The sequence below is a fragment of the Crocodylus siamensis genome, chromosome 8 (assembly GCF_052110815.1).
Source record: "Crocodylus siamensis isolate JL-2025a chromosome 8, ASM5211081v1, whole genome shotgun sequence".
Classification (NCBI taxonomy): Eukaryota; Metazoa; Chordata; order Crocodylia; family Crocodylidae; genus Crocodylus; species Crocodylus siamensis.
The window spans coordinates 67,837,746-67,864,533 of NC_143402.1; the positions used below are offsets into that span (position 1 = coordinate 67,837,746).

Sequence of the window (26,788 nt, forward strand, 5' to 3'; positions counted from 1 at the left end):
AGAAAGGTTCAGCTTTCAGAATACTGGTGGGGTTTTTTATTTAAGAAGAGAATAAAGCATTTTTAAATATATTTATCTGATGTACACTTAGAGCTGCAATGTTGGTTCCTACATAACAATATTTGAAACAGAAAGTGGTGGTGATTTCTCCCCCCTCCCCTCTGATGCAATAAGCAGAACATAGGTTCACAAGCCCCCTGCTATAAATATTTCAGTAAAAGAACAATAGTAAGCAATGGACCAGGTACTGTGGCAGTAACAACACTGATGAACGCTCTGAGAAAATCTACTTGACTTTTTTTTTTGTTTAAATAGACAACTGCTTTCCATTATAAATAAATAAGGCATGAAGGTTCTCCATACGGTTACCAGATTGGTAGCCATAATCATGTGTATGGCTCCTAATATTTCTGAGTTCAGGGCCACCGGCCATCTGTATATGTCAAGTGTAGAAGAGAGAAGCCTCTGATATGAGATGGTAGTGGGGTATATTTCTAGAACTGGGCATGTCTAGGTAGGTCAGTCTAAGAGGCAGCAGTAGTGATGGTCACACCCCTGTAAGCTAGCACAGTGGCAGCCATTTGATGAGTGACTAGAGGCCTGATTTTACCAAGTGCTGAGCACCCTGGACACATGCTGATTTCAATGTGGGTGGTGAGTGTTTGGTTCCTGGCAGTGTCAGGCCCTGAATTGGGAGGAGAACACAAGGGGTAGGGGACGAGAAAACTATATATATAGGTATAAATTACTCAGTTATAACTGAAAATAATGAAAGGACAGATTCTGAGTTCATTTATACCAAAAAACCCCAACAGGCTTTTGGATATATACCACAAGTGCGAATGGAGTCAGAATCCAGCCCAAAGCTGCTTCAGGTGCATGTATAATACTGTTTGGTAACTTTAAAAAAAACCCTAATCCCTTGTAGCTGAGAGCTCTGGGTCTGTAGCCTAAGTTTGAAAGAAATGCTGCTAATCTGCATATATTCATGAACTCTGCAAGATGCCATGTACTAGTGTCTGACCAAGCAAGGCCAACTTTGGGTTTGTGAGAAATGGCATTCCTGAGACTGGTGAAGCTTTTTGCATGTGTGTGTGTCTATGTGCATGTCTCTGGGTGTGTACACGGAGTGAAGAGATTCTGACACTGGACAGTTAAATGGAACGTATAAAATGCCGCGGAAGGCAACAGCCTTTGGAGAAGGCAGCTCAGTCATATTTCCACAGAAAACACCATGTCTGTTGGCTTAACCGGGAGCAGACAGAGAGAAGACACGGGATAGTGTGATAAATGCTATTAGCGGTAGTCACTGCTCTTAACCCTTTAAGAATATGGTGTTTTTTGTTATCCTTTTATCTACAGGTGAATCACTGCTAATCAGTTTTTGCAAACCCATGCAAGTTACATCATTAGGAGCGTGCTATAAGAGGTGGCAAGACCTCTTGAATAGCATGGTGTAGAAGCCCCATGCTCCCCATCTAGAGAAGATGAGGGTAAGTCTCAGACCCAGCAGCAGCACTTCCTGCTTGGCTTTGGGGAAAGCCCTGGTCATCCCTTTCAATCAGGCGGTGATTTACCTGGAATGAAATGTTGGTACAAGTGTAAAGGAAGGCAATTCTATATGCTTATGGTGTCTTAAGATTATGGACTGATTTATCAGGTGAAAGCTGATGAAGATGGAACAATCAGTTCTATATTTCAAGTTATTCCAGTTGCAATGAGCTTGCATTGTAAAGAGCTGAAAAACCTGACTGATAAGAGAATGGCTTAAATAGCAAGAAAATACTGCCCTTCAAGGAATGGAAAGGTCAGGTTAAAGTCTCAAGTACAGCTGTGGGTGCTTTGCAGCAGATCTCGGTGAAGGAGATGGGCTGGATTTTCCAAAGCACTCCCTGGATGTTGTTGATGGCTTTTTTGTATCATTCTACCCAGCCCATTCCAGGACAGTGTCGGTCATCCAAGCTTCTGTCTGTAGCTAATCAAACACAGTGACTGGTGACTACTGGGGAAGCTGAAAGGGTGGGAAGCTGGTCGGTCTTCCCTCATTTATGATTTCTGGCTGCTTGCAGCAACACATGCAGAAATTCATGGTAAACTTTTTGAAATCACCTCTAACTACAATATACAGCTTTTCCAGCCAGTTCGGAAACCCTGGCAGGTGGATTCACTTGGGGCATGAACTTAAAAAAGCAAGTCTCCATGGCACTTTCCTCACTCCTGAACCAAAGAGGCTCCTTTCCAGTACAAGAGGACCATGTAAGTGGCCGGCCTCCAGACTTCAAGGCGGGGGGAGAGGCCACACTATGTTTTGTGTGGCAGAAGATAAGGGCTGGCTGTTGAAGTTACATGTGGAAACAGAGGGAATGCAGCGGAGGCAGGACTCATTTGCTGTTCTTGTTTTTCACCTTGGTGGCATTGATGTCTGCTTTTGTCTTCTGGATGCGTGAAAAGATCTCCTTGAAAAGGGCCTTGTACTCTGGCTGGCTTTGTTCCAGCCGCTTGTCCACAGCTTCCACGTGTTTGCTGAGGGTCTTCTCCATCGTTTTGCGTTCTTCCAGCTCATGACCCTCTCCCCGGAAGTCCCTGAAGGAGCTGTCGCGAGAGATGGGCCGGGATGTCTGGACTCCGGTGTGACGCACGCTGTCCTTGTGCTGTCGGCATTTGCTGAGGAGCTCTTCGTACTTCTCCAGCAGAGCGTGGTATTGCTCGTCCACTTCTCTCAGGATCGACATGCCCCGCTTGCGCACGTTGTTGGCGTGAAGCGTGTAGTTGCCTTCATGCCGGCTCACGGCGTCCTTGGCCACGATGGCATTGAGGGCGGTGTCGCTGCAGCTTTTCCGGACGGGATGGTTTGGAGAAGGTGTCATGGAGGGCCCGTGATTTTTAGCCCCCTCTTCCTCTGAGAGATCAATGTAGTCTGCTTCTGGGGCATTGTTCAACGGTTCCAGAAGGGCCTCGGACAGGTTGTCCTCTCTGCTGAGAAGATATTTCTTGACTTGTTTCATCTGCTGCAGCTCCAGGAGCTCGGCCTCCAGTTCCTTGATGCGCAGTTTGCAGCTCTCCATCTCGCACACCCTCTGCTCAAGGTCCGAATACTCCTGGATGACTGATGTGTACTCCCGCTCCACCCTCTCTTTCCGCTGCTTCTCCTGGTTGACCTGGGACCGTAGGGAGTTCACCATTGCCTGGAGGCGCTCATTCTCCCGCTCCAGCGGCTTCTGGTTGAACTCCATTGAAGAGCTGTGGATCTGGAATGCATCCTCATATCTGTGGGGGAAGGAGACTGCAGTGAGTTGTTGACAAAGTAACAGTCCCTTACAGATACCAGCCCCAAATTCTGTTTTAGGGAATCATTGGTGTGACCCAGAAGTCAGAGAGGAATGATACCTGTCTATACTAAGGTTAAGGAAGCTGGACTTGGCTTGTTTACGCTCTATTATTATTTCTATTCCCATCGCAATCAAGGTAGAGTAGGTACCACACAGCCGTATAAAGGGAGATGCCTTGTGTTGATTAGCTCGCCATTTAATTAGTCAAGGGAGGGAAAGGGGTGAGAGGGGAATTGAAGTGCAGAGAAGGGAAGTTGCTTGCCCAAGGTCACAGAGCTGGTTTATAGCAGAGTTGGGAACAGAGCCCAGGACTCCTTGTCTCAGTCCAGTGCCCTCCACATGCTGTTATCCTCTTTTCCCCCATAGGGAGACCTGTATTGTGGATCTGACAGCCGGCAGCATCTCCCTTTATTGCTGGGTTGACTTGCAGAGACTCTATGTTTTTATCCAGTCTGCCTGTGTGAGGCAGATGAAATGCTACCTGGTGGAGATACCTGGAAATGGGACTTTCCTCTTGATACAAAGACTATGAATAGCTGAGGCACTGACAGTGCTAGCTTCCTCCCATTTTGCCTTGCCACTCTCTGCTGAAGAAACCAGCAGGAGAGAAGAAAGGATTGTCCAGCCTCCCAGCACCACTTGCATTAGAAGAGACACTGCTGAGGATTACTAAATGTAGCTGCCCGGTCCATGATGTGGATACCTGGGGACTGGCCAGAGAAGGGTCACTCCATTTGAAATGAAGTTCATTTGGAAACTGATGTAACCCCTTGCACCAGTTTAGCGACATCAGTTTCCAGTGACTCCTTTAGTTAGCCTTGAGTAAGTTACACTGGTTTAAGGACATCAATCTTGTTTCCCACATGCCCCCCTCACAGCTCTTAAATAGTAACAACTTCCAGACATGATCCACGTGAGTTCAAAAATGCAGGGTTGGATCATTTTTTTCCATTCTGGGACCACTAGGAATTTATTACATCAGCGTGATGATCTTGGAGAAAGAAGGGGACAGAAGTGAGCTGTCAGCTGCATTGCTTTTGGGATACTTGCCCGCCTCCTTTCCCCCGCAGAAACTAAACCCCATCAGTATAATTTATGATTAAAGTGATTTTTCCAGTTGAAGAAAAAGCAGTGGTGGCATCTAAGATAGGAGGGGGTAGGAGAAGCTGATATTAGTGGGCACAAGTGCTGTGCTCTAGGCCAGTGGTCTCCAAACTTTTTTGATTGCGCACCCCCAATAAATGTATATTTATATTCACGCACCCCTATCAGTAAACCATTTTTGAGCATGCACCCCCAATATATGTATATTTAGAGAAATAGAAGTTCTAATATTTTCTTCCCACACCCGATGGATTGTCTTGCGCACCCCCTGGGGTGCCCGCACCCCACTTCGGAGACCACTGATCTAGGCACCTACTGACCATCTGTCTTTCCCCCCGTGCCAAAGGCTGACACCATGAGCTGCTTCCCAGAGGCCCTGTGCTTTGGCATTTGGCTTTTCTTGCAAGGGGAGAGCCTGCCCTAAGGAATTGTGCTGCCCAGAAAAAAACAAAGTAGGATTGTGATCTCTATGTTGTGGCCTCTGGACTTCAAAATACCCAGATGTTTGACTGGTGCCATTCTCAGAAGTGCTAATGAAAAAGCAGGAGGTGGTTTTAAGACAAAGATGGATGGAAAAATGGAAACCAAATGAAATGCGCTGCCCCCTCTCTGCCAGGAAATCTGTTCCTCTTTTCTCAATAAGCACTGCACCGTGCAGTATCTAGCTGGAACTGTTTGCAAGGGTTGAAAGCCCCCCCTCCCCCTGAGGGCTAGGTTGGCGGTGGGAGGTACTGAACAGATTTCCTCCTCCCTGAAAGTCAGAGTCACCTTCAAAACCCAGCCGCAAAATTGAAAAGCCCAACCGTGCAGTCCCAAGGCATAGTGGGAAATGTTCCACGGAGGCATTGTGGGATAAAAACCACATTGAGTACATTTAGCCGGGGGGTTGATTACGCCCTAGTACCATCCCCTCTGTTGCTTCAGTAGCAATGATGGTTGTTTGCATCTCCTGCCAGCCGATGCTCCCCTATAGGACAGCAGGCTTATTGATCACGTAGCTATTTAGAGAAGATGCTATTGCAGACAGAGCAAGAAATGTCCTCGGGAGGTCAATGAATTAATCCTGTGGTTGGATTTTTAAGGAGGGCTGAATGAATGATAGCCACATATGTGTTGGCACAGCTCAACACAATGGGCCCTTGGCCTTTGACTGGGGCTTCAAGGGGCTAGTGCAAAACTAGGCTCGAGTAGGCAGACAAGTGCCCCCCCCATTATCTCCTGCCACATCTCGTCTAGATCCATCATCAGAAACGCTAATTTTAATGGGGGAACTCTCCCCAAGGACAGTGCAGAGCATATCAGGCAAAGCAGCATCTGCTGATCCTCAGCACAGTACCTGGGGCTTGAGCACAGCTCCTTGAGGCAGGGGAAGGTATGGATGGTTCGACGCCGCTCCCTCTTCTCCCGCCGTATGCGGAGTTGCTCCAGACTCCGCATCTCCTCCACTTGCTTTTGCAGCTCCTCCACCTGGTTTTGTAGCCCCTCGATGGTTTCTGTTAGGCTGCAGGACCGGCCAGGCCAGAGAGAGGAAAAATGAGAGAGATGAGGCATCAAAGGAACTGGGTATCTTTTTGGCAAAGGACTTTTGGAAGGAAAATCCTCCCTGTATGGGGAAAGTGGGGAGGGAAGCACTCATCTGAGAGCAGATCCTGCATTCCTCTCACTGCCTGGATTCTTTATCCGTGGGGATTTTGGATGTGTTGGGAATGCAGCTTTGGGCTTTGAACAGCACCCATGCATTTTCTTTCCTGAATTTAGACATGGTGTGTGGGCATGTGGTGGGAGCAGGTGGATGAGGAGGTGGCAATCGACTGCTCTTAGATCAGCTGGTTAGAACAGTAACCTCCTGGGAAGAGGCTAAAATATCTCTGCATTTAAAGAGAAGTAGGGAGGGTGACAGCCAGCTTCTTCCTCCTCCTGTAACTTTTGGAGAAATAAAAATTTAGAAACCAGCCAGAGATTATTTTTCGCTCTGGTTACGAGTGGGGTTTGTCAAATAGTGTTTGCAGCCTGTGCAGCTCTTAGTTCTTTCTTATCTTTTTAAACAGGGGGTGTTGCAGGGACAGAGTTGTTGACAGGGATTGATATGGATCAGGGGTTCTTCTCAGATGGGAAAATGGTGCGAATAAACTGGCGTCGACTGCCAGGGAATAGCCTGGTCTGCATTGCTCTCTGTGTGTGATCTGCATCCTAGTCAGCTGTCCATCATTGTTTCCCCCCGAGACTCTTAACATGATTGTGGTCCTGCAGTTCAGGGAACACAGTTCTCCAAATAGACTCTCTTGTTGTCAGACAGGACTTGTCACTTGCCTTGCCAGCTGTAGGTAAGACATTTTGCTGCAGCCTGGCCCCAGGATTACTGTGCTGATTGCTAACCTGAGGAAAGGAGCAAACGTTATGGCGAGCCTTACCACTGTATCTTCTGCTGGGATGTCTTGCTCTCCAGCACAAGCTTCTGGTTGGCCAGCTCCAGGTCCCGCGCCGTCAGGTCCAGCTGCTCGTAGACCTTAGCGTGCTGTTCGTTCATTTGGCGCAACATCTCCAGCTGCTTTGTCAGGTACTGAAAGAAAAAGTCAGGAGTCCATGAAATGGGAGGAGACCTTTGGGGTTCTCCTTGTTCACACGAATCTGCCCCTGAATCGCCTCCCCTTTCACTTGGTCTTGAAAGGCACCAGGCACCAAGCTCTCCCTGATGTCACTTGGAGCTGAGGGTATTCAGTCTCTCCCAGGAAGCACTTAGTATCATGAAGGGCTGGTTCCCATTTGAAGAACCACGTTCCCTACTTTCTTTCCTCGCTACTGCACCGTGTCCTGCGAGCGTCTGCAGCTGGTTGAAGAGCTGTGGTTTGCTGCCTGTCCTGACTCTCTCAGCCCTGAATCTCAAGGATGAGGGTACTGAGGGACCACAGAGTCCATGCATTTGTTCTTCTCACATGATCATCTCATGCACCATCTTGTGTGTGTGTTCTCTCCCCCATCTATCCCGGGCCTGCCTCGTTTATTTAGAGGGTAGCTCTTTGGGGACAAGAGATGTCTGTTGTACTAGGTTTCCACGTGGCCTGTGAACAATGGAGCTGCAGTCTTGCTTGGCCTCTAGGCACAGCTGTGGTAAGCATGATTTGAAAATAACTGGAATTGAGGCAGGGCAAGAGGCATCGAAACAATTGTACCCTTTCTGTGAAGTTCTGCAGAGAAGCCAGCCTGAGTTCTGGGGCAGGGACAAAGGGCTTGGGCATAGGAACAAATTACCCTGGTGTTGAAGGGTCGAGGCTTTACCAAAAGCTGGCTTCTCCAGAGTAACTGTTCGTATGCATGCCCTGTCCCAGGATACCGCCCACGGGGTAAGAGTGTACATCTAAGCACTGACCCCAGAATGGGTGTCACGTAGTCAGGTTCTGCCTCTTACCACGCAATGGGTGCATCTACACAAGACGCCCACTGCACAGTTCTTACTGCACGGCCTTTTAGTACTTACATAACCAAATACTAAATGACTGTGTAGTAACAAGCGTTACTGTGCAGTAGCATCCTGGCATGGTTGCTTCCTGCTGCTTGCTGTGCAGTGGCATCACATCATGGTTCATGCCCTGCGATGCTACTGCGCAGTAGTAGTAATGCGCAGGAGTAATGAGCTACTGCGCAGTAAGCGTCTTGTGTAGATACACCCAGTAAGTGGTTTGCATGTCCATTAGGGCTGTGTGATGCTTCAGGTGGTGATTCGATTTGGAGGAGATATGGCCCGATTCGGTGGCCGAATCTCTGAATCTGAATCAAATCAGGGGACCAATTTAAGATCCAAATAAATTCAAAACTCTCCAAATCTTTGGCAAAGATTCAGAGAGCTTGTATGATTCGGGCAGTCACCAGTGGCTGCAGCAGGGAGCTGCAGCCGACTCCTAGCTGATAAGTACTGGAGGCGGGGGAGTGGGGAGGGGACCATGGGGGGACCCCTGCCAGCCCCCCGATCCTGCCAGTTCCCCAGTCCCCTCCACCTCCACCTGCTGCCCCAGCCCCCCCATGGCTGCCTCCGCCTGCCCCAGCTCGGTACTTTAAAAAAAAGCCCCGGAGCTCACCAGGTGCTGCTGGATGGGGGGGTGCAATCCCTGCTGCCCCCCACTATTCCATGCTGCATGGGGGGCTCTGCATGAGCCCCCCAACCCCACCCTGCTCCCCCGGCACCCACCATGGGTGTCCTGCGTAGGCCAGCCCTGGCCCTTTAAGGAAAAATACTGAGAAAACCCCTGGACTCCCCACTCCTGCAGTGGCCTTGGGGGTCAGGGGCCTGTACAGAGCCCCCCACATGGTGCAGGGCAGCGGGGGGCAGCAGGGATTGCCCCCCACCAGCAGGAGTGGTGAGTGTGGGGTTTTTGGGGGGATTTTTTTCTTGAAGGGCTAGAGCTGGCCCAGGTGGGGCACCCGTGGAGGGGCAGGGGGAGCGAGGGGGCTCTCCACGAGCCCCCTCATAGTTTCATAGTTAGTAGGGTCAGAAGGGACCTGAGCAGATCATTAAGTCTGACCCCCTGGCATGGCAGGAAAAAGTAATGGGGTCAAATGACCCCAGCATAGTGATTGTCAAGCCTTGTCTTAAAGACCCCCAGGGTAGGAGCCAGCACCACTTCTCTTGGAAGTTGGTTCCAGACCCTAGCCGCCCTGACCGTGAAGTCGCGTCTCCTGATGTCTAATTTGAATCTCCCCCCTGCCAGCTTGTGACCGTTATTCCTGGTCACTCCTGGCAGTGCTCGGGGGAACAGGGACTCCCCCAGTGCTTGCTGGTCCCCCCAACTAGTTTGTAACAGGCCACTGGATCCCCCTCAGCCTTCTCTTGGATCATCCCCGTCATGTCATGTATCTTTGCTCTTTAAATACACAGGGGGCAAAAAGAAGGTACCGGGTAACGTGGGGCCCTTGCAGGACACGCTAGGAAATTTGGTTGTCACACCAGACAACAAAGCTAACCTATTTAACGACTTCTTTGTCTCCATTTTCCTGAGCAGGGATCAGATCAGCTCCCCACTGGGCTCCCATCAGGCCCCAGGGGAGGCACATGCAGGTGTATGGTCGGTGAGGACCTAGTCAGGGAACTTCTGGAGGGACTCGATGTATTTAAATCAGCTGGTTGGGATGATCTCCACCCTAGAGGACTGAGGGAATTAGCTGCGGTCATTGTGGGACCACTGGCATGGCTGTACGAACACTCGTGGTGCTCTGGTGTGGTGCCAGAGGACTGGAAGAGGGCCAGCGTGGTGCCCATCTTCAAAAAAGGGAGGAAGGAGGACCCGGGGAACTATAGGCCAGTTAGTCTTACCTCAATCCTGGGCAAGATTTTTGAGAGAATTATCCTGGTGCATGTCCAGGAGGGGCCAGCAGGGGAGATTATGCTTAGGGGCAACCAACACGGGTTCATTAGAGGCAGGTCCTGTCAGACCAACCTGGTGGCCTTCTACAACCAGGTCACCAAGTCCTTAGCTGCAGGGGTAGCAGTGGATATAGTCTTCCTGGACTTTCAGAAGGCCTTCGACACTGTCTCTTACCCCGTTCTCATTAAGAGACTGGGGGACTGTGGTGTCGACACCTACACAGATGTGTCGCCAACTGGCCGGAGGGCTGCACCCAGAGAGTGGTGGTGGATGGGTCATTTTCGACTTGGAGGGATGTGGGCAGTGGGGTCCCCCAGGGCTCGGTCCTTGGGCCCACACTGTTCAACTTCTTCATCAGTGACTTGGACGAGGGGGTAAAAAGCACCCTGTTCAAATTTGCTGATGACACTAAGATGTGGGAGGATGTGGGCATGTTAGAAGTGAGGAATAGGCTGCAATTGGACCTAGACAGGTTACAAGGGTGGGTGGATGAGAATAGGATGGGATTCAACCCCGACAAGTGTAAGGTGATGTACCTGGGGAGGAACCAGCACCATACCTACAGGCTGGGGAACTCCCTTCTCAGTGCAGAGGCAGAAAAAGATCTGGGGGTCATCATTGACTCCAAGATGAACATTGGCCGGCAGTGTGGGGAGGCAGTCAGGAAGGCCAACCGCACCTTGTTGTGCATCCACAGATGCATCTCGAGCAGGTCCAAGGAGGTGATCCTCCCCCTCTATGCAGCACTGGTCAGGCCACAGCTGGAGTACTGCGTCCAGGTCTGGGCACCGCACTTCAGAAGGGATGTGGACAAGATGGAGAGTTTTCAGAGGAGACCACTCGCATGATCGGGGGCAGCAGGGCAGGCCCTACAAGGAAAGGCTACGGGACCTGAACCTGTTCAGCCTCCAGAAGAGACGGCTGAGGGGGGATCTAGTGGCCTGTTACAAACTAGTCGGGGGGACCAGCAGGCACTGGGGGAGTCCCTGTTCCCCCAAGCACTGCCAGGAGTGACCAGAAATAACGGTCACAAGCTGGCAGAGGGGAGATTCAGACTAGATATCAGGAGGCGCGACTTCACGGTCAGGGTGGCTAGGATCTGGAACCAACTTCCAAGAGAAGTGGTGCTGGTTCCTACCCTGGGGGTCCTTAAAACAAGACTTGAAAAACACCTTGCTGGGGTTGTTTGACCCCAGTACTCTTTCCTGGCATGGCAGGGGGTTGGACTTGATGATCTGCTCAGGTCCCTTCCGACCCTACTAACTATGAAACCAATGAGGGGGCTTGTGCAGAGCCCCCCATGTGGCATGGGGCAGTGGGGGGCAGCAGGGATTGCCCTCTTCCTGGTAGCATCTGCTGAACTGGGGCTTTTTTTTTAACAAGAGCTGGGAGCTGGGGAGGCAGGGCAGCCATTGCCAGGGCGGGGGTTGGGCCTGGCCTGGCTGATCTCGAGATTCAGCCGAATCAAATCAGGACAGTGTTTCGAGTCACCAAGTCGAATCACTGTCCCCCAAATTGGCCAAATCGGAAGTGAATACTAGCCGCTTCGCACAGGCCTAATGTCTATACCCTGATGTAACTAAGACTCATCTTCCTAAAGCTGCTCTCTGGGGGAAGAGGGGATAAAAAACATGACTTTGGGGAGCGAGGACCTTTTTTAGGGCTGGTCTCACTCAGCCTCAGGTACTAAGTGTCTCTAACTCGTCTCCCCCCACAACACATCCCTCCAATCTCGTATCCACCCAGTAGCCCACTCTGGCTGCAGCGAGGCAGCTGCAAGGCTTCCTACATTCATCACAGGTAGTCACGGTGTCAACGCAGAGACCTGCTGGATGTTTGCCGGTAGTAGGGCTGCTTATGGTTGTGGACTCTTGGATCTGGAATTAGTTTTGGCTAATCTGGCCTCAGATATAAATTAAATAAAAAACAAAACAACCCTCCCCCCACAAAAAAAAAACCTCTATCTCTTGCACTTGCTCCTCATTGGTCGTGTACATCTGCTGCAGCGAATCTTCCAGCTCTTTGTTGCGCTCCAGCAGCGTCTTCCCCAGTTCGGCCGCCAAGTGCAGGTCTGGAAAATAAAAAGAACAAACTGGTGGGACCAAGGTTTCCTGCAATGGTAGGATGGAAATCCCCTTTCTGAAGTAGACTGGAGCTCAGTGCAGTGCCTGGATTGCTCAGGTAGGACCTTGAAAACCAGTCAGCTGCCTCCTCTTGGGCATTAAGGCACTGCCTGCACCAGTTGTGGCTGGGCTGGGTCCCTCCTGATACTGTGTTTCTGCTCTGACCATTGCTGTACAGTATCGTGGGCTGGTTGCTGGCTGTCTTTCACTCTAGCTGCCTGCATTTCTGGGGGTTTTATTAACATAAGGACCAACCTTGGAGTTCTCACTCCCAGGGCTCGATCCTCTGCTGTGTCCAGCTGCAAAGGAAGCAGTTCAGTCCCTGATGGAATTTAGGACAACCTCGGGGCTGCTCTAAATGACACCTACATAGAAGAGACCCCAAGGTATTATCAGCTTGTTTGGGAATATTGGGGGTGGCTGCACTTTGACTATGTCCCCTCACACTGCTGATGTTGAGAGGGTTTCGGACCTCCAGCTACAGTGGGCATGTGTCCATACACCCCAGGGAATCCCTTGTTGACTACTTGAGCCAATTACATGGCCATTTTGTGCTGCCACTAGGCTGCCGTGGGGTTCAGGAGGGCACCCATAAAGCCTGATCTAACAAGCTGCTGAGGGTCTTTAACCTCCGTTGTTTGAAGTCAATGGCATTTGAGAGGGCACATGACTTCTTAGGGTTGGATCCCTACTTTGTAATGCATCCTGGGACCTTGGGGATACTTGGGAAATGATACATCTGATTAAGACGGTGACTAAACCTTTCCTGGCACCCATCCATCATCCATGAGTAGAATGGCGTGAGTAATAAAGCTTCCCGTGGCCTGGGGGAAATGGAGCAGGTTCTCAAGATGCCTTTGTACAGCTGCTGGTGAGCCTGTGCGGAGGTGGCAGCAGTATGCCGTGCCTGCCTGTGGGACACGTTGGCATCGGGCCACTTCACTGGTTCTCAAGTTTATTGTCCTCCAGGCACGAGAGTCAGTCGGTGGCCTGGCTCCCGAGCCTGCCTGCGTTGTCAGTCAAACTTCTCTCTGTATGTCACAGGGAGGGACACTGAGGAGGCAGTGCTGGCATTGAGGTGCTAGTTGAAGCTCCACCTCTACTGCACTTTACTCCCTCTGGGCACTGACTTTGAGCTCTATTGCCATGGCAGAAGGAAGAAGGCCAACATCCCTGTCAGCTTGCTCCTCACTCCTAGACCTCAGCCTCCATAATGGAATTAGCAAATTCCGGTTATTCCAGGTGTCTGCCCTGCAATTATCCCCTTGCTGAACATGGGCAACAGGTCCTGGGTTGGTGGGGACTGCATCTAACACGGCACAACTGGGGCCATGTGTTAACTACCAGCTGTCTGTCCAGGCCCCAGAAGAAGCCGAATAATTCTGCAGCACCTCAGCCACTCATTCCCTTACTATCTTCCCATCCACCCAGTGGTAACTATAAGCGGATACCTTGTAATTCAGGCGCGTCTAAGGCAGCACCAATTTCAAAGCCATTGTCTTTGCCTCTGAAAGCCCTTGGGACACGGTGGAAATGGACAGATTGCCAGGGAAGGACTGAGAGGGTGCAGGTTGCTTTGTGTTCAGTAACGGTTCAGCCAACTTTGTTATCAGGCTTAATTGTCCCCCTTGCTAAAATGCCAAGTCTGGGGCTGCCCCAAGTTTAATGGACACCTGGAGGTGACACCATGTGTTCAATGCCCTGATCCTTATAACAACACTGCTGTGGTTCTGCAGCCTCCTGGTAACTCGGGCTTTTCCTAAACCCCCTTCTCCTGGAGTCATGTGGTTGTGTGAGAATCTTGGCTTGTCTTTTTTTGTTTTTAATTAAGTTTCTAGTGCTCATGGTTTCAGTGAAAAGCCTGAAAATGTGACCCTGTCATCTGCAGCACCAAAAGAGAGACAAAAATGTCACTATGTATTTTTTTTTTAATAATTTGTGCTTTGTTTTTAAAAAAGGGTTGGGGTTGCTAATGCCATTTTGAATGTGGGAGGCTGGGTCTGATATCCTAACCATTTTTCCCAGTACATTTTAACACCCACGTAGATGTCTGTGGCTATTAACAAGCATCAGATGCATTTCACAGTGGCCATATAGGAGGTCTAAAATATCTGCAACTTCTTCCAGAGGTTAATTTAACCCAGCACTAGTATTTGGTTGCTTAGAGTGAAGTGGGAGTGAGGACTTCTGCATTGTACTCTGAGCTCTGATGCAAACCTGGATTTGGGGAAAATAACTTCTCAGTGCTTCAGATTCCCCACCGGTAAAATGGGATACCTCATTTGTCAGGTGTGCAGGTGATGGGGTGGGGCAGGTTAACTAATTAAGGCTCTGCTACGTACAAAGTATGTATTTTTTTATATTGCCTGTAGACATAATGGAGCCTTCTCAGGCTGTGTGGGTGTGCGTGTAGTAATGCGCCTCTGGCGCCTGTGCAGGGAGATGGCTCATTCTCGGCATCTAGTCCTAAACTCCTGGTTGGCAGTGGCATCCTTGAATCTCTTCCCTGATCCTTGGGACTCTGCTCTCCAGCTGTGGGCTATACTGCAACTGCTATTTGGAGATCCAACCTTTTAATAACAGTCACAAAGTCAGTCCAGAGTCACCAGGTCTGAGGGCAGCAATCACAGTAAGGACTATAATCAAAATATTGGTAGAGCTGCCAGTACATAGACCTCATTCACCTTCCGCTAGGCACAGACAGGTCTCCAATTTCCAATGTGCCCTCTGGGGATTGAATGCCTGACAAAAGGGAAGGCAGAGGGGGGTGGGGGAAGTGTTATGTTAGACTCTGCAGAGGGTGGAGGGAACATTTCTCCTTCCTCAGCTGCTTGGGTCCTGGTTATCTGCACAAATGCTATCTCCCTCCCCCAGCCCTTCTAGAGCACATCTTTTTGCTGATGGTAAACGTGCTGCAAAAGCACATCCTGTCCTGCCTGATTTGCTCAGCAAGGAAGGCGCGAGCTCAGAGGAACCTAGAAAGAAAAGTCCCTGGCACGCTTCAGGTAGCGAAGCAAGAATCTCCTTGTCCCAGCAGATTACAGCAGCGCAGTCCCCACCATATGGCATCCAATTTAATCTGCTAGGGTTGAGTTAAGTGGATTAGGCAGCAAAGGATCCAGCATCGCAATTTAAAGGACGCTGTCAACAATAATTTAACTAGAAAAACAGGCAGCGTTTGGGTAGGGGTGTGAAGAGATGAGGGCGGAAGGTAGAAACAGCTCAGAAGAGGGTCTTTTTTTCCTTTGAGAGAAGATGGAAGAGAGCCAATTCAGGGAGCGAAAAGGAGCACTCCACCATTGTGGTTCCCAATCTGTGGGATGTGTACCACCAGTGGTATGCATTAACAGATTTATTATAAGTACTTTATATGACAAAAATTTTCTGGTGATACTTAAGGTTGAACTGAAAAATTTGCCGGTGGTACCTAAAGTGGCATCATGTTAAATTGGTGGTGCACAGTGGAACCGCTGACTTGAGCTATACAGACTTCTTTGGGGACCAGGGCACACTGCCCATTATGAGAGCACAGCTCTCACCACTAGGTTTCTTATTCTCTTCAGTTAGGTCTGATGCGTGCTTAGCCTGCTCACTGCCTCAAGTTTTGGCAGCACAAAGGGAGCTTTGTCCTGCCACCCCAGGCTGCCTCTGTTTGTACAGCATGGAGTCCAGCTGATGATGGAGTTTGGGGGATTTGGGAGCTGACTTGTAGGATGGGGACATCTATCTGCTTTCTGGTGGGCTGCCATCCTTTATTTGAGCTGATGTTCTCTTTTAAATACAGTGTTTTGGGGGATAGCATGATCACCCAGGAGAAGCAGTTAGTTTGGAGTCATCGTCCCCCCTGCCACACTTTACATTTATGTAATTGATTTAGCCAGGCTGTGAAACCCGCCCCTTGCACAGCAAATGCATGATTTTCAGAGTTGCTGCACATCTGTGATCCCATAGGAAGTCAGTGGAAGCTGGGAAAATCCAGCCCATAGACAGCAACACCCAAGCTCCGAGCTGCTGGTTGTAAAAGGCCAGATTTGCTCCTCTTGGAACCCCAGCACAAACGTGACATATTTTCAATGGAGAGTAAGGGGTTGGATTCACAGCCAATGTAAACTTGATGCAGCTGCTTTGATTTGAATGCTGTTCATTGGCTCCAGTTGGAGCTAAGGTGTTGCCAGGAAGCCCTGAATGACTGGGGGTTGGTTTAAATAAGTGTGTGCTTCCCCACCTAGGCTGACTCTATGGCTGTCAACCTATCTCTTCCTCATTAGAAGAGAGAGATGGGTTTGGCAGGGTCTTGTCTGTGGTTCTTTTCCCCCCACTCTTGAGCTAGCCCAAGCTTGGTGGCTTTCCAAGCTTGTGGCATACCTGCTTGAGAGGGTCTCTAGAGAAAGTTAAGGATTTGCTGCCTGGCTGATGAATGGGTAGGTGGCTGGCTGCCCAGCTGAGTTCCTGTAGAACTGATTACTTTAAAACTGCTGATGTTTAATTTGATTGTATTTACTGTATGATTAATTACATGAGAGTGCCTCCAGCTTTGGGTAGGAGTATTTATTATTGGAAACCTAGCTAAATAGTGACCTCTCTTCATGCTGACTGGGCGTCTGACTCAGTGATTTTTAGGAGGGGGGCTTGTGTGTTCTAGGCCCCTTACCATGAGATCAGCTCCAACCTGGCTCTGCATGCTGCTGGGGTTGCTGTCCCACGATGGGCAATGCAGTGAGGGTGTGCAGTGAGAGCTGATGGCGTCTGAGAAACCTCTGAAGTGGAACTTGCCAAGGTGCTGGGAGAATAAGCTGACAGCACCTGGCAGAGTGCGAAAGTGTCTGCAGGGCAGGGGGGAGAGTAATGCAGCTCCTGTGTGGTTTCCAGATCAGCTGATAAGGCTTCCTGTGCACTGACACTCTTTAGGGACAACTGCCCTCTGCATGAATTGCCAAAGGCTCTGAGTTTTCTGGTGTGAACCTGGAATAACTCCTGGAGTCAGTGGGATGACATTGGATTGAAAGGCAATTTGGGTGCATCCTGTATGGGGAGCTGTTCTTCAAATGTGTCCTATTTGGTGCAGTCTGGCATGCTGCAGAGACACTAACTGCTCTGCAGAAATTTTTATGAGGCTAAGATAAAGGTCCCCTCGGGTAAGGATGAAGGAGCAGAAGCCAGACGGGGTGGGGGAGGTCAATCTTTTCAATTTCCCATTTGATTCCAGCTGGGACTGACTAATGCACTTGGCTGTTGTATGAGCCTGGCTTTCTGAGTCTCTCTGGCCTTGTTCTCTTTTCCTTTTGCCCTTTCTTGACCTTTTTTGTCCTTTCCTCCTTTTGCATAACGTTTTAGATGGTCTCAGCTATTCCAGCTTCTGTGGTAGAGCCCCTGCGGGTGGCACTGAGTGGGAGGCTGCATAAACTGGCTGCCATCTCTGCTTTGTGAAATGTGGAGCTGGCACTAGAAAGGGGCACCTCCCCAGTGACTCTGGAACCATGAACCACAGCTAGGGAGACCCCAATGAGGAGAGAAGGAAGCAATGCTGCCCACCCCCTCACCCTGGATGAATTCACTTTCCATTGCATGGGGCAAGGCTGACTTAGGAGGGTACAGCTTGCACCTTGCTCTCCCAGCTTGAATCAATTTGCCCCCTTCCCTACCTCTTTCTTCTCAACTTTTCTGCTCATTTCCCCCATTCTCTCTTTCACCCTCCTCTTTTTTTTTTTTTTTCCTTTCCATCATTCTCTCTGCCTAAGCAAAGTCCCTTATGAATGGGCACAGGTGTAGTGTTCCCTGGCTGGAATCCCACTGGAATGCTAATGTCTCACAAACCAAGTGACTGTTACATTTCCCCTTTATAAGCACACGTGCACATGCACTGAGCCTGCTCCCTTAAAGACCAGTGTAGGCTCTGCTGTTGGGCCCAGTGGGCACGAGTTTGGCCTCTTCCTTTGTCATTCTCTATCTCTTATCTAAACTGCCCCATTGGTTGGCACAGAGGTTGGTTGCTTTGTCCCTGCCTGAGCGTATACAGCCATAAATGCTCCTAAACAAACAGCAGTGCCAGCTGCTGGGGAAATAAAGCGGAGGGGAAAGAGATGCCAACTCTTCCTGCCTGCTTTCTTCCTCCAGGCAGTGATCAGGGGCAGAGGGTAATGAACTGATTGCCTTACACAGGTGAACTCACTGCTTTCTAAACAGAGGAGCAGCTCTGATGCCAGCTGGGGATTAGAGCCACTGATTCTAGTACAAGCTTGTCTACTCCAGGCCCTGGGCCCACTACCGTGAGGATCAGCTCCAGTGAGGATTTGTGTGCTATTGTTGCTGCCGCTCTGCAGCAGGCCATAAGAGCGGACGGGGCTCCAGTGGCCTCCCAACTTGCCAGTGCCTGGACTGAACGAGCTGCATCTGTCAGCATCTGGTGAACCACTGGGCTGCATGCAGAGGGGGAAAGGGGGCCCTTTTAGGGGTGGCTCCCACAGCTGGATCAGCTGGTGACGGCCTAAGGGTTTTTCCTTACGCTGGCATGAACCAGGAATAGTTACTGAAGTCAGTGCAGTTACCCTGGTCTTGAGAGGCAGACTCTGAAAGGTGGAGGGGGTATATCTTGTAGGCAAAAGTTAGTTTTTGGCAGGTGCTCTGCATCTCTTTTCCTCCCTTCCTGTTCTTGCTGCACTGACCAATGTCTTCTGAAGCTTCCCTGGCCATTGTTACTGTCCCTGCCTCTCCCTTAGCCAAGAAGAGTTGGCATCAGGTCTGTATCCCTCTTTCTGAGAGGGAAATGGATGCAGAGCCATCTGGGCTTGCTCTGTTGCTGAGCAACAATGGTCCCCAATCCACACCTGCCCAAGGATCATCTGTCAGATGTGGCCACCTCTCAGCACTGAAGCTTTGAGCTGCCCTGCATGTGCTACTTCTGCCACCCTGGTGAAGGATCCCAGGAAGTGCTGCTTTAATTTGATGCTGAACAAGGAACTCCCTTTAGAAATGTCACTTTTTTTTTTTTTTCTCTCCTTATTTTATAGATATTATGCTGCACTGTAGAGCCTCCTTCAGCATGCTTGGCTTCCTGCCTAGACTTTATAGGATGCCTGTTCTCAAATCTTCTTGTCTGTCATGGGTTTCCTTCATTCTCTGTCCTTCCTTATTCAGTGTCTAGATACCTTGTGAGTCTGAAGCCAGAACTGGTGATTGAATAGAGGAGGTGAGGGAGCACTTGTGGTAGTGTGGACTGTTTTAGCTGTTTTAGCTGGGCCTGCTACCCTGAGCTCTGCACCATCCTTCTAGTGCAGGGCAGCAGCAGGTGGCTTGGTGAGGGGTGGTACTGAACAGGTTGTAAGAGCCCTAAGCCTCTAGGTTGCCTGTTCAAACACATCCAGGCTCAGGAGTCTCTGGAAGGACTTATCAGCCAGAGGCTATTGAATGGCCTGTGGAATGAATTGATCTCACTCCCGTTCCTGGGGGACAGGGCTCCACAAACAAAAAGGAAACCTGCTTCTCTTAATGCCACAAGGGCAAGGGGTGAGGCTTCACTGCGGATGTGCGCTACGGGCTCCCGGTGGCTGAGCTAGCTGTAAGTGGGCACCTGGGCATTCAGGTGGGGGAGTTCAAGGGAGCTGGATGTGATGGCCCCATTGATCTCTCATTTGCCACTGGCTACAGAAACTGGCAAGCTGTAACCACACTAGGCCAGTGGGCCATCTAGACCTTTTTACTTCCCTCCCAACACCCGTGTCCTTATCTGATACCAGTGCAAGTCTGCTGTAGGGTCTGTGATGCCAGAGCCTTGCCAGCTTGGCTTCCTAGGAGAGAAGAGGTGATGGTGAGGATGGACATGTTCGAAGTGTCACCTGCTTTATTTCTATACACACTTCAATCCTGGATCACAGGTGGACATAAACAGGGCCTTCCCTTTCAGGCACGCCTTGGATCTGGCCTCCACGGCTACTGGAGACTTTCTATGAAAAAGTAGAAGTAAGGTTCCCCCCCCACCACCACGGTAAGCAGGTCCTAAGTCTAAACCGGGGTGGGCAATTATTTCAGGCAGAGGGCCGCTTACTGAGTTTTGGCAAGCCATCAAGGGCCGCATAACAGACAGCCATAACAGGTCAGATATATTAATTTTCTAAATTTTTTTAGGGGCCCTGTGGGCCGGATAGAATGGCCTGGGGGGTTGCATCTGACCCATGGGCCGCATTTTGCCCACCCCTGGTCTAAACCCTCTTTGCGTGCAACTTTGCTCAACTCTAAGAACCAGTCTCTCTGCAGACCTATCTCTTGCATAGCCCTATATTAACAAGAGTAGAGCATGTCTTCCCAAGATGGATCACTTTCTTGCATGCTAAGGAAAAAAACTGTTTTATAATGTCCTATGGTGATAGTTTCCCTTGCATCTCTATAATTGGTAGGGTAGATGGAATGGGCCTGGGGATAGACTACTTTAGGAATGAAGAGGTTCAATCAAGGGTGAGACACGTTAGCAGGGGGAGCTTGTACTGCTTGGACCGGAACTTGTGCAGTGTCACCCACATTGATGGAAGAATGCAGATTGACGCCAAGGAATGATCCAGAGGCACAGTTGGCAGTTGTCTAGCCAGGTGGTCACTAGCAGTGGCCAACTCTTAAATTGGTGCCTAGGGCTGGCACTCTCCCCGTCCTCCCACCTAGTTAGGGTACTGGAACAAAGTGGCCCTCTTGTACCAGTTATCTCTAGGAGTACTGATCCAACACTTTCACAAAGCAGGCTTCATTCCAACTGCTGTGTTGTGTTGTGTGTGGTTAACATGATCAGAAATCTCAGAAGCTCATTCCTCCAGGGCCTTTCCAGTATGTCAGGCTGCAAAGGCGAAAGAGTAAATATAGTGCCACATTCTGCAACTATGCTCAGCAGGTCCAATTAGAAACCTTGGTGGGGGGCTGCAAGGAGGCAGCACATTGCCGGTGCATGGTTTTTAAAGCCCCTGGGCTGCGCAGGCTTTTTGAGCCTGTCCAAGAGGCAGCACAACTCTACCACGGCAACGCATCCCTTACAGCCACGCAGATGCATTTAGCCAGACCAGGCAGAGAGGTTTTTGACTTGGGGCTTTCACATGGGGATGGGTGAGGGGGAGCCTTCCTTTTACTTTCTCCTAGAAAAATCTCCAGTAGCAGTGGAGGCCAGTGGCATCTAAAAGTACCCAAGTTCTGCACAGTAGCACTTGTTAAAGAAGGCTGTTTTTTATTTGTCCACAGCCTGACCCTGCAAGGGACTGAGTGCTTGGGATCAAACCCCAGTATTAATGCAGGGACTTGTTCAATGATAGTTTTTTCCAGGCTGTGCTGCCTTGTTTGTCACATAAAGCCTGATTTCCCTTCCTAGAATCTCATCTTTTCTTTAGAGGGAACAGGATTGGGCCCTTAGTTAGCTGGCGATGGGGACAAAAATGATGTCCTGTACAGAGGAAGAGTATGAAGAAGAAAAAAGGTACGTCCATGGGTGAACTGTGCATCAGTCTGAAGAGGCTATTTCTAAATAGGCAGCAGGTTGGTTTTAACTTCTGCCTTCCCCAGACCCAGCAGTGATTTGGGCTGCTATGGATGGAGCATCCTTTATGACTGATGGTGGAAATTCTCCGTACACAGCTTGGCCGAGGCAAAATACCTCTGGTCAGCTGGGTGTTATAGGGCAGGACAGGCTGAGAACCTATCTAGTTTTCCTTTCCTGTTTTTAACTTTCCAGATGTCTTTCTAATGTCACTCCCTCCCACATCTGGAACTAGATGTTTGAATTTCAGCAGATGTGGAAGGTGTTTCTATGAATGGGCTCAAAAAGAGATGCCCAAGCAGACTCCTGATGGGGTCTTTCTACTCCCTCTCTTCTTGCCTCTCTAGCTTATTTTATTTTTATTTTTTTAATTTTTGGAGAGGGAGGAATATTTATTCCCAGAACTTTGTCAAACTTGGAGACTCGATCTCTTCCCAGCTGAGATACTGGGCTAAATATAGGATGTGGAAATGAGATTATCCAGGCATCTGGTTGCTCTGCGCTGTGCTGGTTGTTTTAAACGCATGATTTCCAAAACAGCTCGGCAATTAGTCACTGAAAACTTTCCACTGCCTCCAGTATCACACTGATAGATAAATAAATAAAGGCCTCAGCCACTGCGAGAGATTTGGGTGAACCCAAACCAAGTTAACCACTGCAGTCTAGTGTTGCTGAGCAGCCAGGCTTGCATCAGGCTGGGTGGAAGATGGGGACTACCTCTGCTCCATAAAGCAAGAATTGCTGCTTTCTTGGAGAAACTAGGCATGTCTACATGTGTGCTTTAATGCAAAGTAGTCTGTTTTACTGCGTGTTAAAGAGTCATATCAAAAACCATGCTAATACACTAAGGCAGAGTAAAGAGAGGTTACTGCCCATTAAGCATCACTAAGGAAGTGGGCACTTTGGCTATTGGACATTAGGGCAGCCTAATGCACACTTATTTGGTACCTTATCCTAGAGGTACCAAATTTAATGCATGGTAGCAAAAGCACATTAATGAACCTGTAGATGTGCTTGCAGATTGCTAGTTCTATCTTGATGAATCATCAAGATTAGTTTATGCTATAACAAAACAGGAGGCTGTGTCTCCTGGACACATCAAGGATCCTGGTGGTTGACTCTAGGCTTAGAAAATACCCTCTGTGCTCCTGGATTTGTGGCCATGTGTAGGACTTGGCTTTATCTTAGACTTGTAACTCAGTATCTTCAGCCAGATCAGTCGATAGGAGATGTATGTGCTCAGTGCTTGTCATTTACCTTATTAGCCTGGAAGCAATGCAGCTACCTCTGGGGAGGATTAAGGAAAGGTACAGAGGCTGGACACTGCCAAGCCCCACATTGCACAGTGTAGTGATGCTGCTGGTGTGGAACGGCCTAGGAGTTGATCTGACTGGTTGTGGGAGGACTGCTTCAATGTAGGGGAATGCAAGAGTGGCACTGAGCTGAATCAAGGGCTTCTACACAACCCATTACTCCGCTGCCAGTATAAGGATGTGGTCAGGGGAAAGGGGAATATGCCTGGGGCTTCCTTGCCCCCTGCTCTTTTTTTATATCCTATCCTTAACCTTGTTAGCAGCTGGCATAATTTACAGCAGCCAGATCTAATTTGCATGAGATCTCTGAATTGACCCATGGATCAGGAGAGTACAATGGTCATTTGTGCAGCCCTGCTCCTTTTGAGCTGCACTGAATTCTTGTTGGCTGTAGACCTGACCTGTAGCATCTCCCTGGGAAACAAGGAGCTGGCAGGGAATGATCCAGAAATCCACCCAGGAAATAGAGGGGTGCAATGTGTGTGTGTGTGTGTTGCGGGGGAAATGTTTGCCTGGAGTGATTTAGATCCAGCTTCCATTAGTTTGCATTAACTCAGTTTGCATTCAAAACAAAGGCATTTGCATGCTTTTAATGAGCAGTAAAGGTGTCCCTGATTCTGGCTTCTAATTTTAACTCTGTCTTCTTCCCTTGAGTTCTTCCTGCACAGACATTCCACGGAGCATGATGTAACTTCAGCCACATCAGCACTTCCCAGCTGTGGAGGAAAGGCTCCTTGTCCCTTTTCTCTAGGACTTGGAGTATGTGAGACGCTTCTGTTTTTAGCATTCTCTAAAAGCTGCAAATCCAAACAGGCCTTTTGCCCAGCTTGGCAGGATGGCAGGGGAGGAAATGATGCTGTAGCTAAAATGAAGCTATGCTGTGTGGCTCTTTTGGTGGACACTGCCTGCATCTGGAAAGTTTGGGATGGAAACTAGAAACCCACTGCCTACAAATCTGTTGCTTCTATTAAATAGTCCCCTTTAAAGGTGAAGGCACAAAGCACACAGAAAACATCTTGGTGAAGCCATCTGGTCCATCTTGCTTTTGGTGTTTGGACAGTCCAAGCTGTCAAGTTTTGCAGCTGGGATTTGCATCTACACTTCCAGGAAAGGCTTCATATAACACCCAGCCATATTGCAGTGAAATCAGCTACTGAATCTTCTTTGGCTGCCTATGACCTAAAGCTCCTTAAAGACAAAGGCCAGATCCTCTTGTATGTTAATTCCTTGGCAGCACCAAGTTGTTGATGATCCCTTACTCCTGGTCCTCCTAAATTGCAGTTTCTGGGGTTTGGCTTGCTGAAGTCATTCCCTTTTTTTTTTTTTTTTTTTTTTTTTCTTCTTTTCTTTGTAAGTAGTGCTCTTTTCAGTGCTGGAGCTGGGTAAGCATGCGGGGAAAGCAGCAGGTGCTTGGAGGAACATGAGGTGTGATTTACTCTACACATGCGATGTTACCCAAGTGGTTAAGAAATGTAAGCATCACAGTTCTCTGTTAAGCCAGCTGGTGCTTAGCAAACAGTTTTGGATGCAAATGTGATAAATATTTGATGGTGCAGCACCGTCTCAAAGTTCCAGCAACCAACGGCTCATCCAACTGTACTCGACTCACCCAGGTTCGGTTTGCCCTCAACCATCACACTTCTTGCCCGATAAATGGTTTCATATTATGGGGTGGCCAACCTGTGGCCCAAGCAGCTGTGGCATGTGCCAGATTAGGGAGAGGGCAGGCAGCACAATGGCAAATAGGGCAGGGAACAGAAAATAGAACAGCAGATCAAGTAGGGGAAGGGGATTGGAGTGGCTCTCGGGAGAACGAAGTGCTTAATTTGTGGCATGCCTGCCAAAAAACTCGCCCCCCTGCAATCTTAGCATGCGCCTTTGTCAATGCCTCCTTTCTAAATCTACTGCCAAATGCTGCCTGCCCATAACCCCTGGGCCATTGGTATTTGGATCCTCTTAGTAATGTATAATGCCTAGTTGTCTAGTGCTGTGCTTTGTTGCTTCCCTGCCCCCTCCGATCACAAACCAAGAACTAAAAGCTCCATGATCACGTTGTCATTGAAGCTTTGGCCTTCAGTCATTGGACTGTAACAGAAAGGCTCAGTGTACATGTACAAAGTAGAGCCATGTCCTCACTGAAGAGCTTTGTGCATCATGCAAATCAATCCCTGTTGTAATTACCCTGCCGTACCATTCCATTTCACTGATTTAATTAAAGGCTTCCCCCTCTTTCCTTCTGAGTTAGCTTAATGCTAAATGTTGATGTGTAGCTCCTACTTCCATGGGGGCTGCAGACCTCTCAACAGTCTTAGTTTGGCACCTGTATCTTCTCCAATCTCCTTACACGTTGAGGGCTGGATTTTAATCTTATTGTATATCCAGAATCCTTGGAGTTACAACAGTCCAGCCTTTTTTCATCAATTTATTTTGGGTGCACTGTAATTTTGTTCCATCCTAGGGCCAATTGTAACCCTTTATGGACTATGGAAAATGAATCTTGGGCACTCAAGAGCCTGTAATGATGATTTAGGTTGATTGGCGGGATCCATCTCCACTCTTTTCCCTAGTGTACTTCAGGCACCAAAGTTTATGAAATGGACTCTGATAGCCAGCAATATTTATTGTGTGTTAGGGGAGAGAGCGGAACTGGAAATGAATGGAGACAGCTCTAGGTCTTGACCAGGTTAATTTAATTGGCTGTTATCTTGAAGCTGAAGTTGTTAAAACTTTTTATAAAGCAGTAAAATCTACTAGGGCTATGGCTGGCAGAAGCAATACATATGCTGCTGGACTGTATTACCATCAATTTAGTTGCAGTTAGCTGGTAACAAAACCCACCCTATACAGAGAATGACACCACTGACTTGATTAAGTACCACTGATTCACACTGAACACAGGCAGCCAGTTTGGTTCATTCATGGGCTACTGGTGTGAAACAGGACAACTGTCTTTCTTTCCCCATCACTTATTTTAGATAAGAAAAAAACCCCAAACACACACAACACATATGTACCAGTCCTTAAGATAAATGCTACACATAATGTGTGCAAGTGTTCATATGGAATTGGAAATAGATAACAGTTGCTTGAAGCCAAAACTGCATGAAAGAGCATTCAGATGTCATTAAAAATACTGGTCTTTAAGATGTACGGTTCTCTCCATCTTTCCCCAGTTTTTCTGTGCTTTTGAGACTTGGTAAAATCTTCAAAAGCCTGTAAGTGACTTAGGAGCTTTTGAAAATTTTACCTAATGTTCTCAACACGGTACAAATTAGTACTGACACATGTGTTGCACCAGTGCCTCATCTAAGCTCTAAATCAGCAGTTCTCAACCTTAAAAAAAAAAAAAAAAGACTCAAGGCATCCCACCGTAGACTCAAGATACCCCTTGGAAAATGCCAGCTCTTAGCTCTCACTTGGTTTTTGACTATAGGAAAATAACATTGCAATTCTGTTGCAAAGAGTTCAGAAAGACCACAGCAGGTCAGAATATTTTTTGATGCTATGGATTCTTGTGTGAAATCTCTGGGTTTATACTGTGAGTCATGTTCACACTCCTGGTTGAGAATCACTGGTTTAAATCCTCTGAGTGTTACAACTCTGAGCCTGACCCTGTCCTCATCCATTTTATACTGGAATAACTCCACTGACGTGCACGGGGTTGCAGCCAGTTCAGCCCCCTGCGACTGGGAGCAGCATTCACTCCTCTTGATTGCTTTGGGCCAGGGTTTTAAACTTCAAATGGTCCCTCAGCAAGAATGGTCTCTACAGTGAGATTTGCAGGGGAGGCTGGGGGTAGATTAGGCATCTGGGGCTGGGGAGAATCTTTCCCCCCACACCTTAAGGAGCAGGAATTGTTCTGCCTCTTCTGCTGGGTCATGATCCTCTCCCCGGCATGTCTGCCCGCTGGACTCCGCAAGGACCCTCCCTAACCCTTGCCATTCCTTACCTTGCTCCAGATCCTGCTGGTCATACCAGGGCTCCTCTTCTTCACTTTGAAACTCCTCCATCCTGTCAGCACTCAGCATTAGCCCCAGCAATCCAGGGAGATGCACAG

The 26,788-nt window shown here is 48.9% G+C and overlaps 1 protein-coding gene across 1 annotated transcript; it reads right to left on the bottom strand.

The window, feature by feature from the left end:
- Positions 1 to 19: 19 nt before the first annotated feature.
- CDR2L (cerebellar degeneration related protein 2 like) lies at positions 20 to 26,788 on the bottom strand. The gene is made up of 5 exons (XM_090060964.1): positions 26,681 to 26,788; positions 11,749 to 11,861; positions 6,845 to 6,993; positions 5,770 to 5,934; positions 20 to 3,267 (listed from the first exon to the last, which is right to left on the bottom strand). Exons 1-5 carry the CDS (start codon positions 26,757 to 26,759, stop codon positions 2,382 to 2,384), a joined length of 1,392 nt encoding a protein of 463 aa, XP_089917090.1. The 5' UTR covers positions 26,760 to 26,788; the 3' UTR covers positions 20 to 2,381.

Excerpts from the sequence above, each read along its gene's own strand:
- CDR2L (XM_090060964.1), bottom strand. The coding sequence starts at position 26,759 with ATGCTGAGTGCTGACAGGATGGAGGAGTTTCAAAGTGAAGAAGAGGAG. Across the intron at positions 11,862-26,680 it reads CCAGCAGGATCTGGAGCAAG|ACCTGCACTTGGCGGCCGAA; the intron begins GTAAGGAATGGC and ends TTTATTTTCCAG. Across the intron at positions 6,994-11,748 it reads AGCAAGTGCAAGAGATAGAG|TACCTGACAAAGCAGCTGGA; the intron begins GTTTTTTTTTTG and ends TTTTTCTTTCAG.